The sequence below is a fragment of the Syngnathus floridae genome, chromosome 6 (assembly GCF_059516105.1).
Source record: "Syngnathus floridae isolate MCC-2025c chromosome 6, RoL_Sflo_1.0, whole genome shotgun sequence".
NCBI classification, from domain to species: domain Eukaryota; kingdom Metazoa; phylum Chordata; class Actinopteri; order Syngnathiformes; family Syngnathidae; genus Syngnathus; species Syngnathus floridae.
This window is the reverse complement of record NC_142418.1, coordinates 19,124,338-19,148,493: the sequence shown is the minus strand read 5'-3', so window position 1 is coordinate 19,148,493 and position 24,156 is coordinate 19,124,338. Positions and strand designations below refer to the sequence as shown.

General features: G+C 58.0%; 4 protein-coding genes, 1 long non-coding RNA gene and 1 pseudogene across 10 annotated transcripts in view; 2 read left to right on the top strand and 4 right to left on the bottom strand.

Moving 5' to 3' along the window:
• LOC148397212 (uncharacterized) overlaps window positions 1-12,272 on the bottom strand; it is a 50,353-nt gene extending 38,081 nt beyond the window's left edge. The window contains exon 1 of the long non-coding RNA XR_015858992.1: window positions 11,996-12,272. This is a non-coding gene — a long non-coding RNA (uncharacterized LOC148397212). The remainder of the gene's footprint in view (window positions 1-11,995) is intronic.
• On the top strand, window positions 239-10,867 carry kcnd2 (potassium voltage-gated channel, Shal-related subfamily, member 2). Of its 3 annotated transcripts, XM_088379347.1 has the most exons (8): window positions 239-699; window positions 955-1,824; window positions 1,927-2,087; window positions 6,876-7,038; window positions 7,246-7,344; window positions 8,063-8,164; window positions 9,588-9,826; window positions 10,461-10,867. In XM_088379347.1, the coding sequence occupies exons 1-8, from the start codon at window positions 622-624 to the stop codon at window positions 10,633-10,635; spliced, it is 1,887 nt and encodes a 628-aa protein (XP_088235473.1). In that variant the 5' UTR covers window positions 239-621; the 3' UTR covers window positions 10,636-10,867. The 3 variants fall into 3 exon arrangements, with proteins under 3 accessions (XP_088235473.1, XP_088235471.1, XP_088235472.1); XM_088379345.1 differs by having other exon boundaries at window positions 241-699; window positions 955-2,087; XM_088379346.1 differs by lacking the exon at window positions 7,246-7,344 and having other exon boundaries at window positions 241-699; window positions 955-2,087.
• A 542-nt stretch (window positions 12,273-12,814) lies between the features above and the next one.
• Window positions 12,815-15,384, bottom strand: LOC148397211 (dopamine receptor D3). 3 transcript variants are annotated; one of them, XM_088378292.1, is made up of 5 exons: window positions 14,532-15,384; window positions 14,243-14,448; window positions 13,991-14,101; window positions 13,473-13,803; window positions 12,815-13,137 (listed from the first exon to the last, which is right to left on the bottom strand). In XM_088378292.1, the coding sequence occupies exons 1-5, from the start codon at window positions 14,808-14,810 to the stop codon at window positions 12,967-12,969; spliced, it is 1,098 nt and encodes a 365-aa protein (XP_088234418.1). In that variant the 5' UTR covers window positions 14,811-15,384; the 3' UTR covers window positions 12,815-12,966. The 3 variants fall into 3 exon arrangements, with proteins under 3 accessions (XP_088234418.1, XP_088234416.1, XP_088234417.1); XM_088378290.1 differs by having other exon boundaries at window positions 13,991-14,448; XM_088378291.1 differs by having other exon boundaries at window positions 12,815-13,122; window positions 13,991-14,448.
• A 150-nt stretch (window positions 15,385-15,534) lies between these two features.
• Window positions 15,535-17,461, bottom strand: parietopsin. The gene is made up of 4 exons (XM_088378295.1): window positions 17,053-17,461; window positions 16,627-16,955; window positions 16,303-16,548; window positions 15,535-16,191 (listed from the first exon to the last, which is right to left on the bottom strand). Exons 1-4 carry the CDS (start codon window positions 17,378-17,380, stop codon window positions 16,033-16,035), a joined length of 1,062 nt encoding a protein of 353 aa, XP_088234421.1. The 5' UTR covers window positions 17,381-17,461; the 3' UTR covers window positions 15,535-16,032.
• Window positions 17,462-17,606: 145 nt separating this feature from the next.
• nt5dc3 (5'-nucleotidase domain containing 3) lies at window positions 17,607-22,580 on the bottom strand. 2 transcript variants are annotated; one of them, XM_088378265.1, is made up of 14 exons: window positions 22,199-22,578; window positions 21,471-21,655; window positions 21,048-21,122; window positions 20,927-20,982; window positions 20,600-20,690; window positions 20,379-20,516; window positions 19,290-19,350; window positions 19,116-19,218; window positions 18,944-19,045; window positions 18,765-18,846; window positions 18,574-18,660; window positions 18,363-18,503; window positions 18,217-18,281; window positions 17,607-18,124 (listed from the first exon to the last, which is right to left on the bottom strand). In XM_088378265.1, exons 1-14 carry the CDS (start codon window positions 22,431-22,433, stop codon window positions 17,911-17,913), a joined length of 1,635 nt encoding a protein of 544 aa, XP_088234391.1. In that variant the 5' UTR covers window positions 22,434-22,578; the 3' UTR covers window positions 17,607-17,910. The 2 variants fall into 2 exon arrangements, with proteins under 2 accessions (XP_088234391.1, XP_088234392.1); XM_088378266.1 differs by lacking the exon at window positions 17,607-18,124 and having other exon boundaries at window positions 18,213-18,281; window positions 22,199-22,580.
• A 249-nt stretch (window positions 22,581-22,829) lies between these two features.
• On the top strand, window positions 22,830-23,604 carry LOC148397208 (signal peptidase complex subunit 3 pseudogene; annotated as a pseudogene).
• The last annotated feature ends 552 nt before the right edge of the window (window positions 23,605-24,156 follow it).

The window sequence follows — 24,156 nt, the reverse complement described above, 5'->3', positions numbered from 1 at the left end:
ACCGTTGCTGAATGGTCCCAAAATCGGGAATGTTTTTGCAGTTGACGGGTTTTTTTTCCAAGGAGAGGAAAAACGGCCACGGAATCCAAAATAGCCAAGCCGTCCTTTTCATCTTCAACTCTTCCGATTTGGCTTCTTCGGCGTCGGCCGGGCGGTGGAATGCTCGCTGTGAGCGTCCCCTCTCGCCCCTCCCCCCTGGCGATGACAACACGATGATGAGTTCCCCTGGCTGTGAAGCAGCAGAGGAATTTGTGGGTGCGGATTGGACCGCTCGTCTCTCGCTCCCTCTCTCCGCCTCGCTCTCTTTCTCTCGCCGCTCGCTTGCCGGCGAGAGAAAGAGACGAGAGGAGGAGAGGAGAGGAGAGGAGAGGAGAGGAGGGTGCTCTTGCGCTAGACGCCAACAAACGGGACTTTGTCCAGGAGGAGCCGCCACCATAGACGCGGGGGGAAGCCCCTCGGCTCGCGGATGCTCGGAGAGGGACGTCGAAAGCCAGTGCTGAGAGAGCGAGAGGGAGAGAGAGGGAGAGAGAGGCTGCCAGCCCGGCTCGGCCCGGACGCTTTCTTGAACTTGTTGATGCGGCGCGGTGGTGCCGTGGCCGCTTTGTTTGGCAAGTGAGATGGATGGGAGGCGATACGGCGAGTAGTCTCCTGCATTCAAGACCCCGCAGAGGCGCTTTGAGGAGCAGCCTACCCTCAGAGGTGAGCCAGCGAGCGAGGGATGCGAGTGAGCGAGGGATGCATGCGTGAGGAGCAGCAGCAGCAGCAGCAGCATTCTTCTTCTTTTGGGCTTGCGCCAATGCAGACGCGCCGGCTAATGGCTTTGCCGCAAAGGATCGGAGCGCGTGTCGTCTCGTCACGCTGTGGCCGCACTGCGATAACCTGCCGCGTGTGCGTGCGTGCGCGCGCGCGCTCCCGCTTGTCGCCCCCCTCCTAACCTTCTCGATTGTCCCCCAGGTGAGCATGGCAGCAGGCGTGGCGGCGTGGCTCCCGTTCGCCCGCGCGGCGGCCATCGGTTGGATGCCGGTGGCCAGCACCCCCATGCCGGCGCCCCCGGCCGACAAGCGGGGCGGCGGCGTCAAAGCCCAGGACGGGCTGCTGATCCTCAACGTGAGCGGCAGCCGTTTCCAGACGTGGCGGACCACGCTGGAGCGCTACCCGGACACGCTGCTGGGCAGCAGCGAGAAGGACTTCTTCTTCCACGAGGAGAGCGGCGAGTACTTTTTCGACCGCGACCCGGACATCTTCCGCCACATCCTCAACTTCTACCGCACGGGCAAGCTGCACTACCCGCGCCAGGAGTGCATCTCGGCCTACGACGAGGAGCTGGCCTTCTTCGGGATCATCCCGGAGATCATCGGGGACTGCTGCTACGAGGAGTACAAGGACCGGCGGCGCGAGAACGCCGAGCGGCTGCAGGACGACGAGGAGATGGACGCCGCCGGCGCCGAGGCGGCGCCCGTCAACCTGACGGCCCGGGAGTACCTGTGGCGCGCCTTTGAGAACCCGCACACCAGCACGCTGGCGCTGGTCTTCTACTACGTGACGGGCTTCTTCATCGCCGTCTCGGTCATGGCCAACGTGGCCGAGACGGTGCCGTGCGGCGCGCCGGCCGAGCGCGCCCGCGAGGTGTCGTGCGGCGACCGCTACGCGCTGGCCTTTTTTTGCCTGGACACGGCCTGCGTCATGATCTTCACCGTCGAGTACCTGCTGCGGCTGATGGCCGCTCCCAGCCGCTTCAAGTTCATGAAGAGCGTGATGAGCGTCATCGACGTGGTGGCCATCATGCCCTACTACATCGGCCTGGTCATGACCGACAACGACCAGGTGAGCGGCGCCTTCGTCACGCTGCGCGTCTTCCGGGTCTTCCGGATTTTCAAGTTCTCGCGCCACTCGGCCGGCCTGCGCATCCTGGGCTACACGTTGAAGAGCTGCGCCTCCGAGCTGGGCTTCCTGCTCTTCTCGCTCACCATGGCCATCATCATCTTCGCCACCGTCATGTTCTACGCCGAGAAGGGCTCCGCCGCCAGCAAGTTCACCAGCATCCCTGCCGCCTTCTGGTACACCATCGTCACCATGACCACGCTGGGGTAGGTCGCCGGCTATGGCTCTTCCGGCGGCTGGTCGCTCAAAAGGATTTGTCTCCAAACGGATCTTTGGGGACGGCCGCCTCCCTCCGTCCTTCTTTCTTATCGCCGCCGCCGTGCATGCTGATTAGCGGCCCAGATTAGACCGAGTACATCTGGAGCCGCCGCCGCCGCCGCCACCGCGTTTCGAGCGGGCCGCGCCGTTTCGAGCGCATCCGACGCAGCCGTCTTTGCATTGCATTCGAGTCGCCGCATCCGTGGTTTACAAGCGATTGAAGGTGAGAGCAGCTGGCAAAAGAGCGCAACTCACAAGGGAGCTGCGGTGGCTGAGGAGAACGGGCTGAGGCCCGGCGCCGTGGACCGACACACACACACGCACACACATTGTGTCCTCATTCTCCATCAGCTGCTGCCCCCAGAAGTTGCAAAAGAATACAAAAGAAACGGACAGTCCACGTGGACGGAACTTGGCCTCGGAGACTGCTCGCTTGGTGACAACTAGCAGCCGTTGACAAATGCCTGCGCTCGCCCCGGCCAAGATACATATTATATTGCCGTGACGGGCTTCAAAGCGTCTGCCGACAAATCAGTCCATCAAGTCATGCGCAAATGACAAACGATGGCATCTTGGCCATGGCGCGCCTGCCGTATTTGCATACAGATGGAACTGGCTCACGGATATTAGCAGGCGCACGCACGCACGCACGTGCACGCCGTCACTTTGTCGGAACGCTCCACGACGCGGCCCTTTCCACCGTCATCCCCGCTCGTCCGTCCGTCCGAGCCGCGTCAGCGTTGCGATTGGCCAATTCCTGCTTTGTAGTCTGCCAGATCGGCTCAATGTCACAAACAATGCACAAATTTGCCAACGGGATCCCGAGCGCTTGCATATTCCTCGAGTACGTTTCTCAACGCTCGGGGCAAAAGTCAAGCTTCTACGCCAACCAGACACCGGCAGAGAGACGTGGCCTGGCCTGGCCTGGCCTGGCCTGGCCTGGCCTGGCCTGGCCTGGCCTGGCCTGGCCTGGCCTGGCCTGGCCTGGCCTGGCCTGGCCTGTCCTGGCCTGGCCTGGCCTGGGCACAGCGCTTGAGTTCAGCTGGCCATTCCATTTCCGCGGAGGATTTTGCGGCAATCAGATTAGCGTGCGACGGGCCCGCGGGACTCGGGTCTTGAAATAAGAGCAAAATGAAGCCCCCCCCACACACACACATCAATTGTGGCATGAAAGGCGCGCGAGTGGTTGGCCTCTGCGGCCGACGCGGTTGCGGCAACCGAGCGGAGCTTTGTGCCCGCCGCAGGATGTCACAATGGCAAACACCCAACTAGAATTCACCAGGCCTCCCCAAAACCTTTCCACAGTCCCATTGTCTCCGTGGGGGGAGGGGCCGGGGATTGGGTTTTCTCTGGCGCGTGGGACAGCAAAGCGAGACATCTCGACAGATGCGTGGACACGCACAGCATATGTTGAAGGTAAAGCAGTGTGACTGTACTCTCTGCTAATTGCCCATGTGGACTGCGACATCTGCGACACTTTTTTCGCCGCTTTCAAAGTCGTGTCGCGCCCGCGCGCGCGCTCGCTCCAATGTGCCGAGCGGTTGCGAAGACCGACACGTGCAAAAAAGAAGAACGCGGCGGCTCGGAGCCCCGCCCACACGTGACGTCATTTGCAGGATGACGCCTCCCGGCCGCCTGACGCACGGCGCGGCACGGCACGACAGCTGTTTGCCACTCGGCTGATCCGAATAGCCTCATCGACTGGAAAGCTCCCCTCTCGCAGCTGTCACGGGCAAAGCGCCTTCATCTTTGGGGAGCTGCAGAGATACGTATACGTACATCTAGCAAGGCCGCTGGTGACGTTGCCGAGTGCCAAAAGTCGCCCTCTGCCAAATTTGCCAGGAGCATCCGTTTGGCGCTCGCCAGCGGCGGCGTACTCGGAGCGCCTGTTGGGCAGACTGGCGCTGATGCGCGAGGGCACCAAACTATTTGAACAAAGGGAAGCCGAACCGTGGGACTTGCTGACGTCCGGTCTTGGAGAAAACCAACGCGGCTTCTCTTTTGGAGGAGAAAGATTACACATTGGTGGAGTGTGACAGGAGGAGCGGGAAGAAAAACAAAAAAAAAAGCCTCTCAGCGTCAGAGGGAGGCGTTGAATTTGATTCCTCCGAGCTCCATGTATAAATATCTCCTTGTGTTGTCTGATGTCCCACAAAGCAAGTGCTGAGTGAAAAAAAATGAAAAGGAGCTTAAATATAGCAAAGCCCCCCGGGATAGCGGCAGCGAGGGAGGGAGGGGGGGGGCGTGATAGTGTGATTAAAAGCAACGAGCTTCATTGTTAACGGCGAGGCGCCGCCCGGCGTCAGGAGGCCTGTGGCAGACAGTCAAGCCGCCGCCGCCGCCGCCGCCGCCGCCGCCCACTGATCGATTGCCAATTGTCATCACCACCTTTGGCTCCTCCCGCCCGTGGCCCAGACTTATTATTTTTCCGTCATGTTTTGAAATGAAACGGAAAGGGGAACCACGGACTATTAGAAGAGGGCCATTGAGGTTCCAGAAAGGCCCGCACGGTCGGTCACATGACGCAACGGCAGCATCGCCGCTAGCGCCTTTTTAGCCGCATTTGCAAGATTCCGGCAGCTGAGCTGAGCGTCTGATTTCAAGCGGCTGATTTGTAGCGGCTGCTCAGAGAGAGATTGCAGATGAAAGTTAATCTTGCGCCGCCGAGCACTAATCTGCTGCCAGGGCGATGAGGGGCCGCTTCCCTTTTGACGCCACCGCGTCTTTATCCCTCCCTCCCTCCCTCCCGCTTGGGCGTCACCCGATGGCACGGGAAAGGCGACGGGGCGGACGCCCCTTTCCGTCCGACTTGGGTTAGCGGCCAATCTCGTTAGGTCCCGTTCACGAGCGCGCTTAGCAACCTTGTCGGCGGCAGGCTGACCATTTGTCAAAAGTGCCCTTCGGCCCGTCGTCCTTTCTGGAAGCCTCCCAGAAAGCACAGGCGCTCTCGCGGCCGTGCAGCCGGATCATTAGCATGATGGCTCGCCCACATCGGAGGCTGGCGATTTGGTTTTACGGTGGCGTTGTTTTCCGAGCAGCGGCGTTCAAGCCTTTGTCAAGAAAGCTTCACGACGCCAATGATGATGGGATCAAATTGTGGAATGCAAGCATTTTTTCTTGGATCTTTGTTGATCTTGGGCATCTGGCAAACAGCGCAGAGCGCGCTCTTGTCATTCGGACTTCATTTTGACCAAAACGGCCGCTTCGAGCGTCGTCTCTCTCAAAGTTGGCCGACCGGATTAGGTTGCGGCGTGTTTTGGAGACGGGCGGTCTGCCGCTTCTCCAAGGAGATGCCGCCGCCGCCGCTGCCGGTTTTCTTTTCACAATTGCCGGACAGCCGGAAGAATTGAATTCTATCTGAAGCCCGAGCATGCCCAATGACGTATCTGTACTGTCATACAGATGGCTCTGGCTTTTTTTTTTTTCCTTTCCTTTCCCTCCCCTCTCGCTTCCCACTAACCAGATGGCGGTCTGATTCTAGACACGGGCTGGAAGACAATCCAGCACGAAGATTGCTTTTGTACAATGCTTCAAGTACACCACATGCGGTGGCCCCCGGTGGCTCGGGGTGTCGCCCGCCGCTAAATAGGACCCGGTCGAGTAAAAGGGAAAACGGCAGACCGTCGTTTTTTGTCCCCAATCAAAAGCAGGTTTCCGTGGTGACGGCAAACTGGCCACCTCCCTCGCCAACTCACTGGCTTTGGAGCTGTCCCTCCGTCTGGCAATGGCAAACGGAAGGGAAAAAGAAATGCGTTCCTCATTCGGACTCGAGTTGAAATATCAGAGGATTCCCGCTCGCCGCCTTCTTGCCCCAAAATGACGATTGGCTACTTTGGGGGAAAAGCCCGGGCAGATGACGGATGGGAACGGATACTGGCTCGCGGCCTCGCTTTCCGCCCGCCGCGATAAGCGGCATGCGGCCATCCGTCACCTGGACCGCCACCTCGAGCTTCGACGCGCCTTTAATCCGTCTCTGCCCGCCGGCGGCCTGCTGAAGGAGGCGGAAATGCATGGCGATGCGAAGCTCGGCTCTCGCCTCTTATGAACAATCCATCAGCGCGAGTGCCTCTCTCCGGCGAGCCATTTCTTTTCTTTTTTTGGGAAGCGCACCGCGACAGCCGCCTGGCCTGGCCTGGCCTGGCCTGGCCTGGCCTGGCCTGGCCTGGCCTGGCCTGGCCAGGCCTGGTCTGGCCGATATGACGAGGGGAACGGAAAACGTCTTCCGCCGTTAGCCTCGGCCGGGACAAAGGTCAAACGTGTCCCACTTGCAAATAGAGAGGGGCCTCTGCGGGGCTTTTTTTGGCAACAAAAACGACACAAAGGAATCTGCCACGCCAGCCAGCTCGTACCAAAGGAGCGCAACGTGACGACGGCACGCCGGAAGGAGGCCGTCTTCACACGAGTCCTATTTTTTGCTCGCCCGCTTCAGGTTCTTTCAAGTACTCCCGGGTCACTGCGACTATTTTGAGGCGAACAAAAAATAACATGAAACACACGCACACAAAAAAAAAGGCTATTTCAAGGAGACATATTTTCCTTTTTAGAAAAGCTTTTTGACATAGTTTGACAAAATACACACTTGAAGTGTCAAATGGCTACGTTTTGAGGGGCTTTCGTCGCCGTGACGACTTCACTGGGCAGCGGTCCGAACCAGAACAGAGACGGGCTCAGAGACGGGCGTGGAAATGTTTTGCCCGGTTGGTGACGGCTGTTTTGTTTGCCCCGCCCGCCCGCAGGTACGGCGACATGGTGCCCAAAACCATCGTGGGGAAGGTGTTTGGCTCCATCTGCTCGCTGAGCGGGGTGCTGGTCATTGCCTTGCCCGTGCCCGTCATCGTGTCCAACTTCAGCCGCATCTACCACCAGAGCCAGAGGGCCGAGAAGCGACGGGCCCAGAGGGTACGAAAGCGCAGCGCCCGCTGTCTTGCGATGGGGGGGGGGGGGGGGTTGAGCGGGGAACCCCGGGCGGGGGACCCCCGTCCTCCCCCAGGGGCCAGAATGCCAGCAAGAGCAATGTTTGTATTTTGCTAAGACACGAGGCGGAGGATGTCCTGGCTAAATTGCGACACGGCGAAGGCTAAAACCGAGGTCTGTTTGTTCAAACAGAAAACTCGCCTCGCTAGAATCCGCGCGACGAAGATTCGGGGCACTAATGCCTATATGCGCTACAAACAAAACGGGCTCCTGATCCACTCACTGGAGGAGGTAACAGTGGGGGTCCGCGGGGGAGGGGCTTGTGTCATCCCAGCGCTTCCATGCATCGCACCTCTCCACATGCTGTCCATGCAACTCCTTCCTTGCCGCCTTGTGGCGAAGAGCAGCCGTGACGTAAGCCGGCTCTGCATGTCTGCCCAACAGCGTTTGGAGGGGGAGAGGGAAGGACCAAAAAAACTAAACAAATGGCGTGGCACGGAGCTTCCGGGATAGCGGGTGGCCTCCGGGTGACCTCCGGGTGGCCTCCGGGCGGCCTCCGGGTGGCCTCCGGGCGGCTCAGCCCGCCCGCCAACTCCTCAAAACTCTGTTTTTGTGCTTCCGAGAACGTAAGCGCAGACTAACACCTTCCATCCCAGAGCTTCATCCAATGTGCACTGTGGTGGTGGTGGTGGTGCCGCTTTCCGGTTCTGTGCCGTGTTTGCTGCGGTGTTTTCCATCTGTGTGCTCGAGCGTGCCGCCGCCGTCGTCGTCGTTGCACTCGACGGTCCCCTTTGGGCCCGACCAAAAGAACGGTTGTGTTTTGTCATGCATCTCCGGAACATCCTCATGCTCGCCGGGTCGCAGTAGATTGGCTGCCATTGCTCCGGATGGGCCTTTGTGAGCTAGCTAGCTAGCCGTTGCCTGTCGCTCGCGGCATCAAACCGTGGAGGTCCCAGCCGCCGACTGACATGCTCCGTGTCTCGGTTCTTCCGCCGGTGTGCGTCGCAAGGCCTCCAAGGAGGCCGGACAAGCCCTGGTGGGGAAGTCTTCCTCCGGACCGCCCTTCGAGAGCCAACACCATCACCTGCTGCACTGCCTGGAGAAGACCACGGTAAGGTCCCGCCTAAAATCCTTTCGCAACTGTCCTGTGTATCGCGCAAGCATTCAGTTGAGAAAAATGACTTCAATCATTTTAAAATGAAATTGAAAAAAGCTTTCTTTTTAATTGAAACATGGACAAAACGGACGGGCAAACGGCGGCCCTGCCTGCATGGCTGCCTCCATGGCTGCCTGCCTGCATGGCTGCCTGCCTGCATGGCGGCCTGCATGGCTGCCTGCGTCGCACAAATAGAACCAAAGTGAGTTTTTTCATCCGTGCGCTAGATGCCGAGTCAATTCATGGGCGGCAGGAGTTAAAAATAGCCGCAAATTCCCCATTTGCCACGAGAACGCGGCTCCAGCCGGCCAGAAACATTCTTGCCGCCAAACAAAGCGGCACGCCATGCATCATTCACAAGCTTAAGAGGCTTTTAAATGCGACTACGCCGCGCAAATTTGACAACGGCGGCTCGTGCGAACCAGGCCCGGCTGGCTCCCGCTAAATCGCCGCTCTGGCTTATTAATATGCTGCGGCTTCGAGCGGGAAGGCGGGATTTGAACGGCCGCAATTCCACTCATGTCATGTGGACACACAAGCACAAATGCACTATCAGCGTACGTATATACGTATATCGAAAAAAGTATCCAGCCATTTGCGTTCATCACCCAAAACACGGGTTTCCGAAGCAAAAGGGGAGAAAACAAGCTTTCTGTCAAGAGAAACGTGGCAACTTGGACGCTAAAACCTTGCTGCTTCTGCGATGCCACAAATGATGAAATGACCAAGCCAATCCAAGCAAGAATATTTTCTGGCATATGCGTCAAGTCTTAAATTCCCCAGAAAAAAAAAACCAATCACCGTCTTCCAGCACCTCATCTGAAAAATGACGTAGAGCGTTTTCACTCGCTCGGGCTGCTCACTTCACAACATTAGCAAAGCTATGACAACACATTTTGACGCTAGCTACCTAGCTTTTCAACTGCAACGCGTAGCGAGTAAAGAAGGTTAGCCGACGTGGCCCGGACGGCGGCGCGTCGTCGCCTGCCGCCAGAAGCCCGCTGGCGAGCGAGCAAGCGAGCCTGACCTTCAAGTCGTGCTCATTTGTCCCAGGCCCGCCAACGTTTGCGCAGATGGCCCTCCATCTGGCCCCGCCGTCATTGGCTTTCCGACGATCGGACGAGCTGGCATTGGACGCCGCTCCGTCAGCGACCTCAACCGTGTTGCTTGCCGTCTGTTTTCTGATTCTTCTCTATTTTCCACTTCTTTGTCAAAATGGGCCCGTCACGTTCCAAAGCGGGGTTGTTGGGGTTTTTTTTCCCCCTCGATGGCTGTGGTCGGTCAAGCGATTGCGATTCTAAAATGTTGGAGCAATGTGCAGAGAAGGACGAAAAGCCACAAGTCACATACTGTGCGCTGCGCGTTCCTTTCCCCGCAGAACCACGAGTTTGTGGACGAGCAGACGTTCCAGGCCAACTGTACTGAGATCTCGGTGATGAAAAAGACGGGCTCCCGCGAGTCCTCGCTGTCGTCGTCGCCGGCGGCGGCGGCGGCAGCGCACGGCCTGGGCTCGTGCTGCTCGCGGCGCCACAGGAAGAAGAACAGCTTCGGCCTGCCGAGCGCAAAGAACCAGGAGCTGAGCACCATCCAGATCCCGGAGAGGCCCGCCGCTAACAGGTAGCTGAGACTGTCGGCCACTGCGCTGCACTGCACTGCACTGCACTGCGCTGCACTGCGCTACACTGCACTGCATTATTCACACAATCACCTGGACACATTTCTGCGGCCCTTCACCACTGGGGGCGCCATCATAATAGCTTCTCAGTGAGCTGCCGAGGATTCCAAAACACAAGACACGCCTGCCAGTCATTTTCAACCGGGATGGGCTCGAAAGCTCCGAGCCGCCGCTTTGGTCGCTCGCAAATCCCCTTTTTTCACGCTACAGGGACGTGTCGTCTGCGCAACGTGCCACAGACGCAAATAAATCTGCCGTATGCCAAATTGAATTCCGACCACAGCCACGGCGGCAGATCGAAGAGAAATGACGCGCCGGGCAGGCGGGCGAGCCGGATAAGCGCCTCGGCAGAAGGGCTCGCCCATCCGTCGCCGACTCCTTCATTGGAAACGCTCGTCTCTGCTCCCGTTACAGCCGAAGAGGCTCGAACGGAGGCCGCTTCCCGGACGGGGGCTTAGCGCGCTCAAGTCGCATCTTGACCACACGCAAACGGCACGGCGCGATTGTCTCGGCACCGTTTTTACCGCTTGTGCCCGCTAACTTGCGCTGCTCTGCTCTGCTCTGCTCTGGTCGCAGCCGCTCCAGCCTCAACGCCAAAGCGGACGAGACGGTGCCCCTGAAATGCGAGCAGGCTTACGTCAGCCCCTGCATGGTGGGCCTGGCCGCCCCGCTGGCGACCGACGCCGACGGCTCGTCCGGCGCCGCCTCGCCGTACTCGCACAGCAACATTGTGCGAGTATCGGCCTTGTAGACGCCCCCCTCTGCTCCACCCCACACCACCCCACCCCACCCCACCCCCAAGGAGACGGGACCAGCGAGCACGAACCTGCCGGAGAGATTCGGAGACCATTTGTTGCCGAGCCATGATCTCATCTGATGTCAAACTCTCCCTGCCCTGCATGGTTTTGGAAAAGAGTCGACCCGGACGACGAGAGCCGGACACGACCAGCACATCAGCAAGCACAGCACAGCACAGCGCCGTGGTGGAGGGGGGGAGGGAGGGAGGGAGGGAGGGAGGGAGGGAGGGAGGGAGGGAGGGAGGGAGGGAGGTTGGGAACGCAACCTAACAAAGACCTGATGACAGGGAGGTTGGGAACGCAACCTAACAAAGACCTGATGACAAAGCACAGCACTTGGTCCTTTTTTGATTCGCCAGTCTGGCAACGTCCAAGTTTTCCTTGTTTTTGGTTTCCCGGTTGCGCTCCGACTCGGCACGGGCCGACGGGACATTCTGACAGGATGAAAGCGTGAGCGTGTGAGCACAGTAAGCATCCCGTCACCTTGGCAGCCAATGGTCAGTTGTTTTTCACCTTCCGCCACTCTTGTAAATTCACTCAACGGATGACAAACTTTGCTGACGTCTTTATTTGGGGAGGGGCAAAAAGGGAAAAAAAAAAAACTTGAGCATCATCGATCTACTGGGACTTGTCGTGAGATCCCCCAAGCAAGACTGACTTCCATTTCACTGTGTTCAAGGCCCATTTTGTACATTTTTCATGTTGTACATATGTCCAGGACTTGACCGATGTGGAGGTCAGGTCCTCTTATTTGTAGATTTGGTTTGCTTTGGACAACGGCGGGCGGGCGGGCGGGCGGGGGGGGGACGAGCGCTCTCTTTCTGTCTTTCTTGGCTGCTTGGATTCACGATGGATTTGCATGCTGTCATTGCACAATTGGGTTCTATTAAAGTTTGTCTCTGCTTCCTGGAGATGTTTTCTCTCTCTCACAGGAAACCACCTGCCTGCCTGCCTGTCTGCCTGCCTGTCTGCCTGCCTGCCTGTCTGCCTGCCTGCCAGGCAGCCTTCCTGCCTGCCTGCCAGGCAGCCTGCCTCTTCTGACGCCAACGTTTTGCTTTGCGACACTTTTTGTTTGCTTTGAATGAAATACAAGACTTGTCATGGCGTAACTATACACACACACACCCCCCCCAACCCCCAGCTCCCCCGAACCCCAAACGGACATCAGTTGAAATGTGAACATTTATAATTAAAACGCAAAGTCTTTTTCCAAACACAATGCAAACAAATGAAGGCGGCGGCACTCACGTGCACTCACTCATGTGCACTCACTCACTCACTCACTCACTCACTCAGTCAGTCAAATGCACTCACCCGGCTCTTGATGTCCGATGGGCTGGCTCCGTTGCTACTGCACAAATCCAAAATGCAACCTCACTGTTTTCGCTCATTCTAGGGCCAAAATCGAGCAAAACAAATCCACAGGTGGGCGAGCGTGTCAAATAATGAGTCCACGCGGCGGCTCGGCTCGGTTCGCCTGCGCACAAGGAGGAAATGGGCGGAGTTTCTCAATCGTCGGTTCCTCCGCAGCCTCGCTCGACGTAATGTTTTCGCAACGTTGGCATTGCATTGCGTCAAACTAGTCCAAAAGCACGACTGGGCTCGGCTCGGTTCGGCTCGGCTCGGCTCATCTTGCCCCTCTGGCGTGGTACTTTTGATTGAAATTAAAGGCGGCGGCGGCGGCGGCCGCTGCTCCAAAATCTGCTTTGGAAAACCACCAACCTAAGTTGCCTCATCTTGAGCACACAACACTGCAAAACAAGAGCAACTCGCATATTGAATTCAATTGTTTATTTCAAAGTGATGCACAATGGCTCAATTGACTCTTCAAGAATTGTACAACGACTTCTAACGGAATGACGACGTGAACAATTAGAATCCAGTGCGAAGAAAAGCGTCGTGTGGGCGCGCTTGCTGCTTTGGCGCAGTCGCATTGAGCCCTGCCGCCCGACTCCGCCGCTTCCATTTCCGTTCCAAATTGTGAACTCCGTCAGGGCGAGCTGAAGGGCGAAAGGCCGGCTGGCATGCGGTTCCGGCAATCTGCCGGCCAGAGCAAAGGCGCTACGCAGAGGCCGCTCAAAAAGGGCGGCTCGTGTCATGGGAATAATCGCTAAGTAGGTGCTGCGGGAGAACATGTTTGGACCTGAGCGGCCCGGCGGGTGGCGCGGGCCTCGGGCGCTCCCGCAGAGCCGCTCGGGCCCATTTTCGGCTCCTTTTTGAGGTTGTTTTGCATCCGCGATGCCATCGAACGGGCGCACCGATTGAGCCGGGCGGCGGGACCCACGTCAGCGGCCCGCCGCCGCCGTCGCCGCAGACCAGGACGTCATCTTGCTTTTCAGCCGATAGAACTCGGTGCGGAAGTGAGGGTTGACCGCGGCGTAGGTTATCGGGTTGCTCAGGGATGTCATGCAGGCGATGGACACGCACAGGATCTCCACTTCCTGCTTGGTGGCATCCTGGAACGCAGAACAGCGAGGATGACGTCGGAAGGAAGGAAGGAAGGAAGGAAGGAAGGAAGGAAGGAAGGAAGGAAGGAAGGAAGGAAGGAAGGACGGACGGACGGACGGACGGACGGACGGACGGACGGAAGGAAGGAAGGAAGGAAGGAAGGAAGGAAGGAAGGAAGGAAGGAAGGAAGGAAGGAAGGAAGGAAGGAAGGAAGGAAGGAAGGACGGACGGACGGACGGACGGACGGACGGAAGGAAGGAAGGAAGGAAGGAAGGAAGGAAGGAAGGAAGGAAGGAAGGAAGGAAGGAAGGAAGGAAGGAAGAGGGGCGGGCGGCCTGGTGACCTGTGTGTTCCTGTTGCCGTGTCGCATCCAGTTGATGAGTACGGTGGTGACGAGCGGCGTCCAGAAGAGGAGGAAGGTGAGGATGATGTAACCTGCCCGTATGGCCATCTTGCTCTCCTTCCTCTTGACGTTTCTCTCCCTGCTGGCGGTGGGCGGCATCATGCACACGGCGCCTTGTACGTTGGCCGCCACTACGTGAAGGCTCGTCGCCGGCTCTTGGGTCGGGTTCTTTTGGCCGGGCGTCTGGTCTCCGTGAAACGGCTCCGCCGCGGCCCCCTCTTTCCGGCCGGATGGAGCTCCGGGATCGTCGGCGCTCGACCCGCTCTCCTTTCTGACGCAACGATGAGAAAGACGCGACGTTCGTTCCGGAACATTCTCACATGGATACTGTCCGAACCCCGACCCAGTCCCGGCCCCAGTCCCTCCCCATTTGGACACAGGCGCCACAACAGTCAGTCAGTCAGTCAGTCAGTCAGTCTGCCAAAAGGTTCATTTTTGCAAGAGTGACCCTGACGCACCTCGGCCCTTTTGTCGGCGCCGGATCGGCCTCAGCTCGGCGCGGCTCCTCGCATCCGGCCTCTGCCGTTTTGTCATTCTGGCAGACGGGGAAGACGCCCTTGTCGAATATCCTGCGATTGTGCGCGCGGACGAGGACCAAGATACGGGCGTAGAAGCCGACGATGACGCAGAAGCAGGCCGCCCACATTGGGAACAGGGCGTAAACCCCAAAGGTGTCGTAGGACGACGGCGGCGGCGGCGAACCGTCGCACCTGGCGTGCACGGGCGAGTCCTTAGCGTAGGTCAGGCACAAGCAGGCCACCAGGGCGGCCGACAGCCACGTCAGCGGCACCGACGCCCGGATCTGCCGCCGTCTCTCGCCCACTTCGAAGGGTCGCGCCACGGCCCGGTACCGCTCGGCCCCGATGCAGGCCAACGTGGAGAGCTGCGCGCAGCAGCCGAAGGAGAAGGAGGCCACCTGGGCAGGGAGCGAGAGGGGACCGATGGACGGACGGCTCGGTAGACGGGAGGAGGAGGACAAAAGCGGCGGCGGCGGCCCACCTGGACGTCGCACAGCCCACGGCCGGCGTCCCGGAGCAGCAGGACGGCCAGGAGCGCTGGACAGTCGCAGACGCATCGCAGGACGTCGGCGGCCGCCAGGTTGAGCACCAGGGCGTTGGTCCACGTGCGCAGGCTCTTGCGCTTGCACACGGCCAGGATCACCCAAGCGTTGGCCGCCAGCCCTGCCGTCGCCGTGCTGGCCAGGATCAAGCAGTTGGCCGCCAGAAAGGCGGCTCGCGTGCCGCCGCAGGTGCTGCAGTTCCCGGCCGCGCTCGGCATGACTTTGACGCCTTAAGCGGCCGGGCAGGGCCGGACAAAAGGGGCCGGCCCTTTTCGCCATCGCTCCCGAGAGCGCCGCCGGGCCGCGTGGGACTCGGCGTCAATTAAACCCGCGGGAGGCAGGGAGGCAACGGAGAAAACAAAAGCCGCCGCCGCTAATTGACAACAATTGTGAGGCAGGGCGGGGCGGGGCGGGGCGGGGCGGGGAGGGCCAGGGCGCTGTGCGTACAAATTGGCTACACACAGGCACTCGGAAGGACGGACGAGCGTGGACAAGTGAGGTATTTGACACGACTTTCCCAATAAATGTCAGAGAAGCAGAGAGTCGTCATAAAGTCGGTTCCCCGACGACAAGTTTGCTGGATCCGACGGCGACCAGCCGGCCCTCCCATTTGGCCGTGAGAAGGCGAGAAGCCGGCCCAGATGGCGCTTGTTGAGGTAACCGAGGCGAAACTAATCCTTTTGCCGAGAAAGCGCAAAATGCTCTTTGCTTCCCGACTTGACGGCAAATCCGGGATTAGATTGACAAAAGGTATTGTTTCCTCCCGCCCTCAGCTGTCGTGGTCACGTGGCGTGGCGTGGCGTGGCGCGACGTGGCGGGGGCGCGGGCGGGCAGCTCCTTCGATTCCACACATATGTGCGTACGCATTAGAAAATGTCTATCCAACTATATTGGAATCCCTCATGCTAAAAGCCAAGGGAGCAAATAAACAAGTGCCAAGGAGAGCCTCGCAAAGTCATTTATTTGCTCAAAGCACAAATCCAAAATAAGAACACTCACAAGACGAAGCAGCCAAACCATGCTAGTCACTAAGCCACGCACGCCCCTTAACGCCACCATGACACCTAATCCGAGCAGTTTGATTCTGTACATTCTCAGTTTAGATTGGGAATACCCAGCGATTTCTTTTGAAGCGATTCCGCTTGCAGAGCATTACGATCTTTGCAAAAGCCAGAATGGTTGCGACAAGTGCGCGCCGGGCCTAAACAAGTGGCCTGTCGCGGACAAGACCAAGTGAGGAGAGCGACAGACGGCCGGCCCGTCTTGGACGGCTGGAGTGTGCGGCAGAAGGCCTGCCATCTCGCTTCCTTTGTCCTCCGCCTGCTCCTCAGCTGTCAGTCTGGCCCGTCCAGACTTCCTTCCATCCATCCACCCACATCCATCCATCCATCCATCCATCCATCCATCCATCCATCCTCACAGCACAGACGCACGCACGCGTCACAGAGGCCGCACCTTGCCGTGCCTGCTGATCCCACCGGAGCAGCCGGGCCGGCGCCTCCCGTTGACGGGTCGCATGCTGACGCCTATTGCAGCGGCGGGCGACCCGCGGGGGATGTAGCGACCGCAGGACAGCATTTCCAGGGCGGCGTCGCGAAACTGACCGGACAAAACAAACCAAAAAAAACGTTCTGCGCGTGCTCGCTGCCACCGCGACCTGCCCGGCGAAAGCGAAACAAAGTGCTCGTGCAGCTGGCGGGCGCCTCTGACCTGCTTGTTGGAGAGGAAGTAGATGACGGGGTTGTAGACGGGGCTGGTCTTGGCAAAGTACATGGGCATGGTGGCCAGCAGCGGGGGGATGCGCAGGCTCGGCCGCAGCACCACCGCCGCCGACAGGACGGTGTAGGGCAGCCAGCACGCAAAGAAGGCCACGATCATGGCCAGGACCATGGCGGCGGCGCGCCGCGTCTCCGGCCGCAAAGAATGCCCCACCTGCGGCTCCACGCTCCGGTTCAGCTGAGAGGAAGCACAACGCTGGTGTGGATGCTTTCGTCGGTCGCTCGCTCGCTCGGTCGGGCCGGCCGCGGTCGCTACCTTGCGCAGAGAGCCCAGCACCTTGGCGTAGCAATAGACGATGACGGCCACCGGCAAGACGAAGCAGGTGAGCGTGTAGAGCAGGAGGTAGCTGTAGTTGCTCCACGACCTCTCCTCCCAGGCCAGCGAGCAGGACGTGCGCACGCCCTCGGGGCTGTAGCCGCTCCAGCCCAATAGCGGCGCCACGGCCCAGAACAGGCAGAAGAGCCAGACGCACAGGAGCCCCGTCACGCTGCGCCGCATGCTCAGCTCCCGCCCGGCGCCGGGCCGGCACACCACCTTGTAGCGCTCGTACGACAGCAGGGTCAGCGTGCACAGCGACACCAGGCCTGCCCGCAAACATTTCAAAAAACAGAACCGTTGCCGGCTCGCTCGCTGACTGCTCAGATGGGATGACGTGTTGCCCCCCCCCCCTTCCCCGCTCACCAAAGTAGTTGACGGCAAAGCCCTGGAAGACACAGGCGGTCCGCCCCATGAAGAAGGAGCCGTGGTAGTTGGTGACGGTGACCACCAGCGAGCCGCACAGGCCGATCATAAGGTCGGACACGGCCAGGCTGAGGACAAAGACGTTCATGGGGCGCAGCAGGCCGGGGCTCCTCAGCGACACGCCGATCACCAGGCCGTTATTGAAGACGCTCAGCACCGTGTTGATGAACATCAGGAAGGCCAGCACGCTGTAGCCCACGCGGGGAAAGACGGTGGCGGCAGGGGCAGGCGGCGCCTCCGGGCTCCGGGCCGTGTCGTTGGCGTCCATAGTGAGAGTGATGCGCCCTCGGCCTCTCCGCCCGCCCTCGGGCCCTCGGCCCGCCCTCGGCCCCGCCCGCTCGATCTTATCGCTGGCTTATGATCCGCTGGGCGCAATATGACAGATTGAATCCTAACAGGATTTGGAGCTAAATGGATTGGCGGCCGTGACGCCCGTCGGAAGCGAATACTCCATTCCGACAGCAGAAAAGCCATTTTCACAAATGCGCCTTAGCAAAGACTTACTCACTTGTTTAATTCCACACCGGATGGACAACACTTTGCTTGCAATGAAGGAAAAGGCCAGAGTCAAAGAGGACACAGCAAGCACATTGAGCACCGTACGCCCACGTTGGACTAAAGCAAACACCAGCCAGCGAGCACGCCAGCCAGCCAGCCAGCCAGCCAGCCAGCCAGCGAGCCAGCCAGCCAGCCAGCCAGCCAGCCAGCCAGCCAGCCAGCCAGCCAGCCAGCCAGCCAGCCAGCCAGCCAGCCAGCCAGCCAGCCAGCCAGCCAGCCAGCCAGCCAGCGACAAAGCGGTCAGCAACTCTGCCCTCGGCCCAAGGGGGACTCGTGCTGCAGCGGCGTCCGGCGCGGGAAGAAGGTGTGCCCAAAGTCGTAGTTGAGCAGGCAGCTGATGGACGCCATGTAGATGTCGGCGAATCGCGAGAGCCGGCGCGAGAAGTACGTGGGGTTCTGGTGCGTGCGGAAGAGACTCCCGAATTGACGGTTGAACATCTCCTTGGCGTGCGGCCTGCCGGAACATTCCAGCGGGAGCGTTGCGGGCTTGGCAACCGGACAAAGGGGCGGGGCGGGGCAAGGCAAGGCGGGGCGGGGCCGACTCACCTCATGGCTTCCCGCTCTCGTTTCCACTCTTCCACCACGGCCTGAGCGGCGGGATCCCCGTGGACCTGCGTGCGAGCGCCACAGCGTGAGCGCCACAGCATGGGATCTGACGGCCGGTCGGCCGGCCGGTCGGTCGGCTGGCTGACCTGCATCTGCTCGATGAGGCCGGTGAGGGCCTGCATCCAGCTGACGGTGCGCACGTACACCTCGGTGTTCATGATCTTGATTTCCTTCCTCAGCTCGGGGATGATGGCGCCCGTCCTCCAGCCGTGCTTCAGGGTCAAATCCTGGCCGGGAAAGAGCAAGCCAACGGTTGGTGATTTTGGGGGGCTGGGCATGCGCCCAGGCGTGGCTTACCGCCAGGTCGCTGTAGATGTGGTCGCCAAAGTAGAGCACTTTGGAGCCTCTCCAGCCGGTCAGTCTCAGGAACTCGTAGAGGTTTCCCTTGAGGTGACGAGAAGGGGACGCATTTTGAAAACATTCTCTTCAGGGTGCGCCGGCCGGCCAACGGCCGCCTGTCTGTAGGTCTGCCCTTTTTTTTCCTTCACCTGTTTGTAGATCTGGCCTTTTTCCAACTTGTGAATTCGGTCCCACAGCAGGGCACCTCTGTCGGTGACCCGCCGGAAGGGCCTGCAAACATTTCAAGGACGGAGCCGCTCGCGTTTGTGCGCAGTCGCTCTGGCGCAGCCGCTCCCTCCGGCGCAGCCGCTCCCTCCGGCGCACTTACTTTCTCCTGTCGTTGAAGAAAGCCGGTTTGTCGGCCTGCACGATAACCACGTCAAACAGGTCCCGCCAGTCCCTCCCCACGATGTAGTTCATGCCTCGATCCCTGAGGAGGGCGACGCGGCCGTCCGTCACTTTTCGGGAGGGCTCGGCGGGCGGGCCGACGCGCAACTCACACAAAGTCAAAGGGGCTGTTGGTGATGAGGAACATCTTCTTGCCGTGTTCGTACAACTTCTTCACCACGGCGTGACTCTGCTCGCCGTAACAAATGTATTTCCCTGCGTAAACAGAGCTCTGTTGTCTTTTGGAACAACATTTGACGCGCAACGAGAAACAAAAGGCCCGTTACCGATATCCGCCTCCACCGCTCGGTACATAATGCCCTTTACGTGAACATCTCTGATGGCCTCCTGCGAAGAGAAGGAGGGGGGGGGGGGGGGGGGTACACACACACGCTGCGTTAACATTCGGCCGCAGCGGGAGCAATGCGCTTTGATCCGGAAGCTCGTGCCAATACAAACGAGAACGGAGATGAAGACAGGCTGCAAAAAAGGAGACGCGAGTCGGACGGCAATTTCCAAATGTCACTTACCTTTTGCGGCCGGCAGGCACGCTTTGTTGTAACAAGTCCAATTTCCAGACAGTGCCCCCATTTTCAGCCCAATTTTGAGACCCAATGCTGCTCTCTGCTGGCCATAGCGATTTTATTTTATTTTTTAACTTTCCAACATGATGACAATGGTAGCAAACCAGCCCAAGATGCTGCTGCGCTGCATCAAAAACAAAAGCAAGAAACCCAACAATTGTTGTGGCCGGCACTCACTCACTCACTCACTCACTCACTCACTCACTCACTCACTCACTCACTCACTCACTCACTCACTCACTCACTCACTGTCTAGATTTCACTTGCTGACATTTGACAGTTGCTGCATGTACCCAGCTTCATTGGAACAAAAGAAAAGGACACACTGGCTTTTATAAGCTTTGAGCATTTCAGCACTTTCGCCTGCGCTGTCAAAATGGTGACCTTGAAAAGTCACACAAACCTGGAATGACAGCAATCCATCAAAGATGACTGCCTGCCTGCCTGCCTGCCTGCCTGCCTGCCTGCCTGCCTGCCTGCCTGCCTGCCTGCCTGCCTGCCTGCCTGCCTGCCTGCCTGCCTGCCTGCCTGCCTGCCTGCCTGCCTGCCTGCCTGCCTGCCTGCCTGCCTAAGCCCGCCCGCCCGCCCGCCATGCAGAATAAAGGAATGGCCGCCGCCACAGCCCGCTTCAGAGGACCAATGCCGTTACGTTCTCTTTCTGGAGCCAGCCGGCAGCGGATGTCCAAAGGAATGATTGCACGTTTATAATTAGACGCTGGTCTTAGCGGCTAGAATTAGCAAGCCGTGGGATGCTACGCGCACACACGGGATGGCAGTGGCAGAGTGTCTCACCTTGACGTCTTTGTACAGGTGCACGGGCTCGTAGTCGATGTTGTGCTTCATGAAGAAGTCGTTGACGCACGACAGCAGGCTCATCTCCGGCAGCGAGAAGATGTCCATGAACTGTTTCATGGAGTGGCCGTGCGAACTCTGCGGGACAGAGAAGAATGCCACCCAGGGTGGACAGACGCCACCCCGGACGGCGGGCGGATGGCGGTAGGGCCGAGTCGCACCTTGCCGTAGAAGTCGCTCATGATGTCGAGAGGGACGTGGCAGCCGTCGTACATGGCGACGACTTCCTCGTCGGGCACGGCGTGAAGACCCCTGCACAGCCACATTTTGCATGACTTCCACGGAAATCACCTGCGCTTACGTAGCAAACACAACACAAGATAGACTGAGCGATGACCACGAAGCAAATGCAAAAACCAGACTCGTTCATTCATCGAGATAGCAAAAAAAAAAAAAAAGCTTCCTTTTCTGGAACGTTGCTCTTGTCAAGTGTTGAGCAAGCCAGCGCAAATATTTGAGCGCCCTTTGGCCAGCTGAAGCTCAACTACCTGTACACGGTCCCCAGCTGGATGTAATGGAAGGCGTCGATCTTCATCAGCAGCGCCTGAAACCACAAGGTCAGGTCAGGTCACTGTGGTCACACCCCGACAGACCACCTTGAGCTCTTACCTTCTGAACATCATAGTGAAGCCCCCTCACAGCAAAATTGGGAATGTACTCATAATCCCGCAGACCCTCCGGATACTGAAAGAAAAGCACATTTCAAGCGGGCCGACAAATAGCCACAAACTACGGTGAAGCGACGTTGGCCCGTCGTGGCGCTGCATCGCTCAGCGGAGCCCCGCCCACCCGTTAGTCGACGGGCCCAAATGAGCTCTTTTCAAATTGCCGTAAATCAGCCCTTTTCTTTTTTCAAAAGACAAAAATAATGACCTTCAAAATAAAAAAAGGAATCTGCCGGTGTTTTTCTTTCTGTCGCAGACAAATAGGAAAATAAAATTCCGCTTTTCCGGAGCCAAGGCTTCCCGGTTCACCTGCCAATGCGGCCGGCAGGGTCGGAGTCCGTCCGTCCGTCCGTCCCTAGGCACTTACCCTGTGCTTGCCGATGAGGATGTCCCGCGCTATGTTGAAGATGAGCGTGTGGAGGTGACGCGAGTAAAAGGCCAGCGTGTAGTCGTAGTCGAAGCCGTAGACCTCGATGTCTCGCAGGCACATCTCGTTGTTGGCAAAGATGGCGTCGGGGTCCACCGAGGCGTTGGAGACGGACGGCGTGACGTCTGGCCACCGGAGAGAGAGAGAGAGAGAGAGAGAGAGAGAGAGAGAAATGACAATGACGCTGGCTCTCATTGCTCTCATCAAGAATTGGCTTTTATTTGACCCAGATGCCACAAGACGGCAGAGCACTACTTTGGCCTCAATGGGTTGATAACCCTTCAACGTGGTTCCTTGGCACCCACCCTGGGGAAGAAAAATCTCACCTTGGCCCCTTATTTGATTGATGCAAATAAAGGCCTCCCTTCAGTAAATTGCTCTCCCTCCCTCCCTGCACCCTAACCCAGTTTAGCCTATCCGGCCACATTCTCATCACAGTGGGAATTATCGTGTTGTCCATTCCAAGTAAGCGTGAGGGAGGCCGAGGAGGTCAAAGTAAGAGTCCTCCCTCACTGGGCATCTCTGCACCCTAACCCAGCTTTGCCCAATCGGCCGGCCCATTCTCACCACAGCGGGTATGAATGAATAATCTTGTCGTCGACTCCAAGTAAGCGTGCTAAAGGCCGAGGAGGTCAAAGTAAGAATCAACTTTGATTCAACGCTCCTACCTTCAGTGTCTCTTTTAGTTTGCTTGTAAACAGACCACAAGCTCTCCGCCGAGCTGCTGCACACCGACGCTGCGCTGTCGCTCCGTGTCGGGAGGGACTGACGGGAAAGCAGTCCACTGCGCCCGCTGGACACCGCGCGGAAATGGTGGTGGGAAGCCTTCAAGACATGACGACGGAGCAGGGTGGCCTTCCCCTGTGTCAGCAGACACGACAGGGGCGCCGACAAGGTTGCCATTGTTGTTGCTCCCAAGGAGGCAGCTCAGCTCAGCTCAGCTCAGCTCAGCTCAGCTCAACTCACCCCAGCGCAGTACGGTTGAGCGAGAGAGACAGACGCACGGTCGCGAACGGCTCGACTGTCAAGACCTTAAACGGCGGCAGCGGCAGCGTCACTTCCGCATTCGGCGAGACCGCAGCCAATCAGCGACCGGCTTTCGGGCACGAGGACAAACAAAACGATACCCCCCAAAACATAACGCTTTGATGGCAAAGTCGCACATTGTAATGGTATAGGATAGAGCGACACAAACGCGCAAGATAACGACATAAATATAATGCTGGTGAAATGTCTTTGCTCGGAAGCTTCACACGTCACTTCCGTGTTTGGCGAAGCTACAGCCAATCCGCGACGCGCTCCCAGCACCGAGCATCGCGGTGACATACGAAAGCCACTTCCGATACCGAGCAAAGCGGTGTCATATAAGAGAGGCTGCCATACGGATGCGCTTGCCTTATTTCGACTGGTGCCGATCTTCACCTCCGAAGCCATGAACTCTGTTTGTTCAAGAGCCAACAACTGTTTCGACTTCTCGACCAACGTCATGATGACCTTAGCCTTCGGCTGTTATATCACCACCGTGTTGATCGACACAAGCGTTCCCGTGGACATCCGTGCCACCAAAGTCATGCTGAGAAATGTCTACAACGTGACCGGATTCGGGGAGCCCTGCGATATGGTTTACATCACCTTTGACCTCTCGGTCGATTTTCAGCCGGCATTCAACTGGAACGTCCTACAGCTCTACATCTTTGTGTTTGCCGAGTACGCGACACCGAAAAATGCTTTGAACCAGGTGATGCTTTGGGACAAGACTGTCTATCGAGGAAAAGACACGCTGTACCTCAGAGACCAAAAATCCAAATACTTCTTCTGCGATGACGGAAACGGACTGAGGGCCCACGAGAACATCACCCTGACGCTGTCCTGGAACGTCATTCCCGTCGCTGGAAGTCTGGCCATTGTACCTGGGAATGGATACACCAGTCTGCCCTTTCCCAAGACATATGAGACTCCCACCAGCTATTTGTGAGACACAAAGTTGAAGCTTGGCGTTTACTGCCCATTCTTGATTTGCGGGCTTTGTACAATCATAACGTATGGCTGTGGAATAAAGGAACATTTTGCTGCACCCTCTTGTGTCTGTTCTTTTTCAGTTTACAACATCAAGGCTTCTTTGAGAGGGCTTTGCTTTGACATTGCTTGCACCTCTTGTGTATGTATGTATAGTCTTTGCAAGTCATCAAGGGTCCTTGGAAACGTGGCATTGGCACGCAAAGCGGAATACGTTGAGCAACAGAGGGAGTGAAGGAATGGGGTCGAAATACAAAAAGTCCTGCCTGGCTACAAAAACAGGTATGCTCAAAGCTCATTGAATAAAGTACATAAGCAGACAAGTATATTCACATATTAAAGAAATAAAAGAAACATTTTAAGCATAGCATTATACCTACACACCAAGTCAATAAAGAAGACATAACTAGACATTTTTGATGAGTGGTAATGAGAAAGGTTTTTATAACTTTATGATCTGATATAGTATATATATTTCTGAGCACTTTGAAAATAAATGTTTTTTGATATATTGCCTGAATAGCTTCATGACCCTTAAGGAACTGCTCAATGCATGCCTGATGATTTTCTAAATCACGGACACTGCCAAAGTCGTCTAAAAATGTTCAGT